Source organism: Aedes albopictus, chromosome 3, assembly GCF_035046485.1.
Source record: "Aedes albopictus strain Foshan chromosome 3, AalbF5, whole genome shotgun sequence".
Classification (NCBI taxonomy): Eukaryota; Metazoa; Arthropoda; class Insecta; order Diptera; family Culicidae; genus Aedes; species Aedes albopictus.
Genome location: NC_085138.1, coordinates 42,233,746 through 42,242,380, shown reverse-complemented (window position 1 = coordinate 42,242,380; position 8,635 = coordinate 42,233,746). Strand labels below are relative to the sequence as shown.

The 8,635-nt window shown below is 43.8% G+C and overlaps 1 protein-coding gene across 1 annotated transcript; it reads right to left on the bottom strand.

Moving 5' to 3' along the window:
• Nucleotides 1-3,785: 3,785 nt before the first annotated feature.
• Nucleotides 3,786-5,816, bottom strand: LOC109429502 (RNA polymerase II-associated factor 1 homolog). Its single transcript, XM_019705470.3, has 2 exons — nucleotides 5,581-5,816; nucleotides 3,786-5,519 (listed from the first exon to the last, which is right to left on the bottom strand). The coding sequence occupies exons 1-2, from the start codon at nucleotides 5,652-5,654 to the stop codon at nucleotides 3,923-3,925; spliced, it is 1,671 nt and encodes a 556-aa protein (XP_019561015.3). The 5' UTR covers nucleotides 5,655-5,816; the 3' UTR covers nucleotides 3,786-3,922.
• Nucleotides 5,817-8,635: the final 2,819 nt, after the last annotated feature.

Sequence of the window (8,635 nt, the reverse complement as noted above, 5' to 3'; positions counted from 1 at the left end):
ACATCAAACATATTAACGGAACTTTCAACATCAGAGTTCAAAAACTGAAAGATTTTTGCGAGAAAGTACATGAAGATTCTGGGTTACATTAAAGTTTGATCTGTTGAAAGCTTGTTTTTGTCAAGCGATAGCAGTCCCAGCATTTTTTTTTTATTTATGAAGAAAAAAAAATCGAGTATTGGGTGGATTTTTATGCACAGGCAGCATCATTTTACAGTTCGGTAAAGAAAATAGCGAGTGACAAGAGTACAATTACAAAAGTAGTCTCGAGTTCAAACTTCAGAGCAGAAAACAACTTTTATTACTACACTGAAAAAATAAATCACATATCACATGGAAAATTTCCATTAGTTTGGCTATATAGCTGTTATTGGATTTTCCGATGAAAATTTCTTTGGAAATTTCACATGAAATCGATACGGTACATGGAAGTCATTAGGAAATCACATAACTTCTATTAGAAAACCACATAACTTCGCAAAATCTATGTGATATTCCCATAAAATTCAATGGATACGCGTATGGAAACAGTCCATGTGAAAATCAGATGAAAACAATGTGAAGAATTTTTTCAGTGTATGTAAGTGCGCCCTGCGCACAGTCAGATGAAAAATCTGGAGGGAAATCGTTGCCCGAAGTTAAAATCTTTCCAAGCCCAGTATAGTAAACTTTTATCGTAAATTTATTTTGACCGTGTTATTTTTTTTTTTCAAATGGATGAATATCAAAACCTTCATTGGCTGGCAGGCGGTTCATACGAGTACGCTCGTAAATTAAATTCATCCAATAAGTTAATCAATGTTGACAGAGAAGCATCCGAGCTACTTAAGGAAATAGTAGGCAAATGACAAAATTGGATAAGCAGAAGCCAGATTGGTTAACTTTTTCAGGCAATATGAGGGTAATAATAATAGAGTTAATAAACTATAGAGGACGAATGTCGCTGCTGTTCCCTTTGTTCTCGCTCGCAAACATGTCGGGTATCTATCTGTCAAACTGCATACTTTTTCGCTTTGACACTTATAGCCCGGCCTATCTCCGCCAGCAAGAGATGTTTCGGCAGCGACGCCAGCGACATTCTTCCTCTATAGTTTATTACCTCTATTGTAATAATAACCTCAAAAAATTTTAGAGTTCACGCCATGCTTGTCAGCCAAAAATGCAGTAATGAACGATTTTTGTTTCAGTTGTGTACGAAGTTTGAAAACCTTAGTTTTAATTTTGAGAACAATTGAGAGTTGAAATATTAAAACCATTTTTGACAGCTAGATTTATTTATCAGGTTTCTTTTGAAGACTGGAGAAAAAATGTTTATGAGTTTGTCTCATTTCTGCGAAGCTCACAACGCAGAAAGATATGCTTGGTAGAAGAAATGAGTGCTTCGTATTCTACGAACAAAAAAAATCGTTACGTATTCGTTAACAAAATAAAAAGATCATGATTTCACCTTGGGTAGCGAACCACTTAAGCAGCGGCCGGTATTTTGGGCACTCTTCGCTATAACTCAATCAATTCCAAACCATTTGACTTGAAATTTTGTACACTGCTAAATACTATACGTATCTCATCGCGTTCCAAAAATTGTGTTCAAAATTGGCTGAGTTATAGCAGAAAAGTTCCCAAAATAGGACCCCTGCCGAGATGGTTCCACTTCCCTATGCATCTTTTCAAATTAATGTCCCGCGTTGGAGCTCTGACCATCTGGTCACTTTATTATTGCCACAAGGAGGGACACTACCGGTGGGACTGCAGGAAATTCGCGGAGGGCAGAAATGGTGATATGTACACGAGTGCAACTGCAGAGGGCGAAAATCACGAAGGACGACAAGCACTATCCCAGAAAATGTGCTTTAGCGTGAGACTGTGAAAACACGTGGTTTTTAGACTCTGGCGGCACGTCTCACATGACCAGCAACGCGGCGATTATCACGCCTGTCACATCGGAGTTAAGCAGCAGCATTACTTTGGCCGATGGTAACAAAGTCCTGTAGCAACGGACTGGTTCTGGGAACATCGTTACGGTTGACGAGGACGGCGAGCAGCGCACCGTTACGTTAAAGCAAATTTTGTACGTGCCGGTATTGAAGGGGAGCCTGTTGTCGGCGAGCAAGATGACGGATGAAGGCTGTACAGCCGTGCTTAACCGTATGCAAGATACTTAAAGTCGGTCACGTAGTAGTCATCGGTGAACGAAACGGTTCAGTGGCGTAGCCAGAAATTGTCTCTGGGAGGGGGTTTCAATGGTCAATGATACCTTTTTTGATTTGACGCTTACATGTTGTAAACAGAAATGAGAAAGTGCATTCGTAGTTTGAAAATAGCGGCGCAGCCGTAAAATTTTTTCGTCGTAAAGCGCTTTATACTGAAAATTTGTTCCACTAATTTAGGCTCGGGGGGGGGGGCGGTGGGGTTTGTGTTTAACCCTAAAACCCCCCCGTGGCTACGCCAGTGAAACGGTTGTCTGTATCAACTGAAGCAACCTGAAGCAGCAGCACACACAGCCACGCATCGTGAGGATTGCCAGCGCTCCTGGCACCGACCCATGGGCCACGGAGATCCCAAAGCGTTGAAGCGTATGTATTGTCGACGAGCAGATGGGCACTGACTTCACCATGGTCATGGAGAAGCACTGCTGGGGCGAAGCGATGCTGACTGCCACGTACCATCAAAATCGGCTCCCATCGAGGTCTATCCAGACCACGCCGTACCAGATGAGGTGGGCCGGAAGCCGGTCTTGAGTAATCTCCAGGTCCAGCTGACGCTCGTCGGGTACGCGAAGAAACAAAAAGGTTACCGATTCGTTGACCTTGATACGGATCAGGTGATCAAAGCCGCGACGCCCGCTTCATCGAGCTGAGGAATGGAACATCGTCGGTGGAAGTAACGATGCCAGGAACAAGCAAGTAGCCGGTGGAACAAGTCGTGGTGCTGCCGCTGGCAAGCTAGACTGTCCGTAAATCGGAGCGGTCTAATCGAAGGACATGGGCCATCGTATCTCAACGATTACGACCTGGACTACGTTGTAGCGTGTGCAGTGGACCACCTGTGAGTGAGGAAGAAGCTCCTGGTGAATCTATGTGGCGTAATGCCATGGATGAATTGGAAAGCGCATTGTGTCAAGGGAACGTGGGTGTTGGTGAACTTGCAAGAAGGTCAGACGGTCATCGGATCGAGATGGGTCTATAAGATGAAGAAGAAGGCCAAACTGGTAGCGTATTCGGTGGTGACGTAAAGGATTATGCCAGTCTGCTCGCAGCTGGAACAGGAAGCTGGTTGAAGTGCTTATGAAGAATGGATTCAAGACCGCTGCAGCAGATCCTTGCCTCTACATTCGGGACAATGGCAAGACAAACGTTCTTCTCATGACGACCTTCTACATACTTACATCAACCAACGGGAGCGAAATGAAAATGATCGAGGAGCGTCTCAATGCAAGTTTTAAACTGTACAATCTCGGGGAAGTGCGTCACTTTGTGGGGGTTGAAGGACGGCATCACGGCGACGTGTTAAAGATCACCTAGGGCAACTACTACAAATTATAGCATCACAACAGGATCTCCAATACTAAGTTTGATCATCGATGCCATACTCTAAAGGAGCAGAAACAAAATCTGCAAACGAGCGTTAGACTGGAGTTCAGTAAGGTATCGCAATAGAGATAGCCTCAATAAGAAAACAAGAGAATCCGACAAAAAAGTATCTAGCAACAGCTTAAGGTGATGGCAAGCAATCAGGACTAAAAGTATGTTGTCCCTTAGGTCGTTAACCCTACAAAAAAGGATATGTAAAACACTTAATACAGCTGGCGTTTATTTCTAAATCATTTATTATCCATTAACGGATCATGATACACGTCACATTGAGACAGATAAGAGAAACTATTAGTTGCTTTGCAAGTTGGCCTGCTGCTGCGTGATCATCCTCACTCGGATCCACTTCCGGAGCGTTGCTCACTGCCGGAGCGACTGCCCGAGCGGCTGCGCGATCCTCCCCGACCGGAAGCTGGCGAACCCGATCGACTTCTCGACCCGGAACGGGATCGATTAGATCCGGCCGACTGCGAACGCGATCCCGATCTGGAACGGGAACGAGATGCTGATCGGCTGCGAGAACCGGAGCGGGAACGAGACCCAGAACGGGATCGAGAGCGGGAAGCGCTGCGACTACGACTGCCGGACTTCGAACGACTTCGGCTGCGCGAGCGGCTCTGACGGCTGCCCGAACGGGACCGACTGCGGGACACCGATCGAGACCGCTCGGAACCGGAGCGCGAACGTGAGCCGGAACGAGATCGTTCGGATCCACTGCCGGAACGAGACCGGGAACGACTTCTCCTGTCTTCGTCTTTCTCCTCCCCTTCTTCGCCTTCCTCGTCCTTTTCCTGCTCGTCGTCCTGTTCTTGAGTTTCCTGCAGCTCTTCCTCCATTTCGTCCTCCTCTTCCTCTTCTTCTTCAATGTCCTCGTCATCCTCTTCTCCGGGAGGTTCCAGCTGACGTTCCCTGTAGCGTTGCATCCGATGTTCCGAAGCATTCAACGGCCGATGTTTCACCACCAGCTTGGTATTGTTCGGCTGCTGGCCGACCTTCTGGCGACGCTTGCTCAGGCGGACGCGCGTTTCAAGCTCGTTGTAGTACATTCCGTCCTGCCGAAGTACCAGGAAGTAGTTTTCCTCGTAACCCTTGGAGGCCTTACTCTTGACGTTCCAGTTATACTCGCGGGCCATCTTGTACTCGTATTCTTCCTCGTCTTCGTACAGCATTTCGTTAACCAGATCCCGACGTCGCTTCTCCAAGGTGTCCTCCGAGGGCAGGAAGTACGCCACAAACTGCTCGCCACTTTCGTCCATCACACCCCGGATCATCGCCTGGGACATTTCCTCCATCTGGGCCGGAACGTTCTTGCCTGCCGGAGCCGGATCAAAATCGAAAATGACCTGAGCACAAGGATATTTCCAGTTGGCAAAGTCCGGAAACACCGGCAGGACCTCCACCGGAGTAACTCCCGGCTTGCTGTAGTGGGCCGTGATTTCCTTGGTGTTGTCATCGAACGTCTTCTCGATGGCCTTGATCTGCGCTTCCCTATCCATGTACAGGGTTTCCTCGCGCAAGCTTTGCTTCACATTGAAACCGACCTTGGCCTCCACCTTCTCCATCGTCTGCGGTTGGAACCGGGTCTGTTCCGTCGAAATGTACTCCGACTTCCGCAACCACGACACGGACTTGGCATGCCGACTGCTTCTCAGCGAGTCCTGTGGCGTGTGGATATCTTCCTCTAGCAATTTCTCATCTGCCGGATCCAGCTGCGCCAGGTGATCAATCTGGTACAGATCCCGATTGATCAAATCGATGGTCACTCCCAGATCGTGCTCGGTCAGTACCTCATAACGGTAGTTCCGTTCCAGCGAGGTCGGCTTGTACTGAATAAACCGATCGTTCTCGAACGGATACGTGATGAACTTCAAATCGAACGGAATGTCTGGCAGGGTGTTGCAATATTTAACCCGGCTTATGAGTTCCGATCTAAAATAAAACAAAACTCAATCAGTGCGGCGTCACAGAGTAAATTCCAATTGCTCCTTACCTTCTCTCCTGCGGACGGGCAACGGCGCCGCGCTTGTCCGGTGCATTTGTGCCGTTCTGGATCGTTGGTGCCATCGTGCGATCGGTGTAGCACTAACCGCGGTCACATTTACACCCGGAAATCAGCGGAAAACTCGTAATTTTGCACAGTATTTTAGCACTTCGACGACGCGTGATGGCGAATTTTGCTTGCGTTGTTTTTTTTACTCGGACCCGAACGACGAGCAGGCAAAGCAGTTTGACAGCTTGGTCTGACATTTACAGTAGAGGCGTGTAAAAATGGATACGCACGCATTTTTATTGGCTGCGTACCAAATGAGACAAACAGCTGGAATACCTACCAAAGGCTAAAACACCTGAAGGCTGAAAATATATTGTCTATCCTGTTGGAATCAAGACCGACATTCAATCGAAAATTGCCGTTTTCATGGTCCACAAGTGTTGCAACTGTTTCGCATCTAGTGCGCTGTGTTGCTGACAACAACGGGAAGGATGCGCACTACTTTTGACATGATTAAAAAACGTCGCGAGTTGGGTCGCGTTGCGACTTGATTGTGCGCACACACGGAAAAATATTATAACCCAAAAAATAAGTTTTAAAAACTCAAATTTGGCTAAACTGCATAAAGTTTTAACTCAAAGTTGGGTTGTTTTCTCCCTCGCCCCACCGCAATGTTGTCGAAAACAAAGAGAGCTACTGGCGGATATGAGGCACTGTACCTCAAGCCATAAACGGAAAAACCCAACAACAACAACAAAGAGACACAGACAAACAGACGTAACACTTGCGAAATTTCCATCGACCACGCTTTTAACGATCATTTTAATTTTTCATAGTTGGGGCTTTCACAACGAGAGGCGCGCGCATCGTTTTTCTATGTGTTTGACGTTTCACACTAGCGCCTTCTATTGACGATATGGCACAACACAGTGATTCGTGCAACTTTTCCACCAGGTGATGGTAGTGTGTACTGGGCGATGGATTTCCATGAAAATCGTTCAAGGTGTTACGTCTGTTTGTCTGTGAAAGAGAGAAGCACCGACGCATCCGCTGCTCTTCCGTGGAAGAAGCCAAATTTGGGTTTTCTTGAATTAACCCAAATTTGCGTCATTTGAGGCCTCCGTTGGGTGAAAATAACTTACCACTGGGTTAATTTTTTTGCCGCTCTCAAACGAGAACTACTCACTCACCACTTTCGCTGTTTAACGCAAATTTGAGTTATTCCACGGAAGACCGGGATTGCGTCAAAACAACTTAAATTTGGGTTGATTTGTAGTTCAGTGCACTAAGATTCAGATGTTCCAGCTCAGTAATTTTTTCACTGAGTTCTTTCCACCCTGATAAAAAATATCATAAAAATACGATAAATTTTATTGTTACAACACCATTCTTTCGAAAAAATTTCACCATTAAACGTATTGTAATTTACACGGCAGACTCGCCATCACCCCTATTGTTCTATACCATTCGGCGTATGGTAAATGGCACTTTTACAATTAAAAATGGTGGTCGTTATGTATCTTAACCATAAAATTTTGAGAAAATTTTCATACACTTTTTCGTGAAAAACAATAGAATGTATTGTGTTTTTATGATACATTTTTAGGGCAATTTTCAAAAGAAAACAATATATCTTAATGTTTTTTCATTGTTTTTACAATACAAATACAATTAATTGAAGGGCGTCAAAGGAATCGTTGTTACAATAAAAATACAATAACATTTGTTGTTATTTGTAAGCAGTTTTCGCTTTTGAAAATCCATAGAATTTATATGTCCCGCTAATATTTATATCCAGTATTTACGAGCACTAACGGCCGCCAGAATTATATGCACATTTTATGATAAGAATCAAACACTCTGATGTCTGTATGGTATGTATTGCTTGGCAGCTGTTGATAAGATCTATCATCAATCTTTTCAAATAACTGCCAAATATCACAAGTCAGACCTCAGGTCGTATGATCCATACCATAAATCGTTCACAATTCATGCGGCCATTAGTATCTGTAAATGCTGGAGAAAAATGTTACCGAGAAATATGAATTCTTTGGTTTTTCAAAGGCGAAATCTGTTTACATAACAACAAATATTACAGTGACGATTCGTTCGTTGAGAGCTCGTTAGATGGGCTGTCTCGATGGTTGAATGTTCACTGGTTGGGGCAAAACCCAACTAAAAAGCACTGTCAATGTCAAAATAGAAGTCAAAACGAGTTTGACGTCTGACCGCCGTCGCATCACAGCTCCTGTATACAGAACGTTTATGCAAGTATGTGAGTGTTCCGTGACGTATTTCTCATCACTTGCGTGTGTCTAGAGCATTTTGATCAGTTGTCAGTTGCCTCAACGAACGAACACTATTCGCTAATCGGGGCGCAGTCGTGACCCAACCAGCGAATCCGGACTGTATTGGATGTTTATTTTACCATCGGTTCAATTGACCCCATTAAACTAATTGTATTTGTATAGTTATCAATGGTAGTTTACTATTTACTATGTATCTTTAATTAATTGGAAAACATTAGAAAAATCATTGTTCATCTTTTTCTTGTCGTAACGTCCTCACTTGGCTAAAATCTGCTTTTCAGCTAGTTTTCTATAAGAACTTCCTCAGTTATTCATTGAGAGCTTCCTCTGCCAACACGGCTTGACGTCTGTCAGTCGTTGAAGTTTAAGCGAATAACATTCGATAAACGAAACATCTACTGTACTCAAATTTAAAACGAAAACTATAAAAAAATATGTCAAGTGATTTTGTATTTGATTATACAAACATTACCCAAGCAACAATAATATTTATTGTTATTTATGTGCTACGAATTGTTTTTAAGTGTAATTGAGAAATAAACTCTTTTTTAATAAAAAGTTCATGAGAACTTTGCATGCACTTTTGCAACTATATAAAAACAACTTAAATTAATTTTTACTGATAGTAACTTTAAATTATTATAGAACTATTGAAAACCAATCGAATCAATTAGTCACTGATAAAGCTAATGTTCACTTATTGTACGAACTATATGGGCTTGTTTTCTATTGTAAAAAGTAACAAT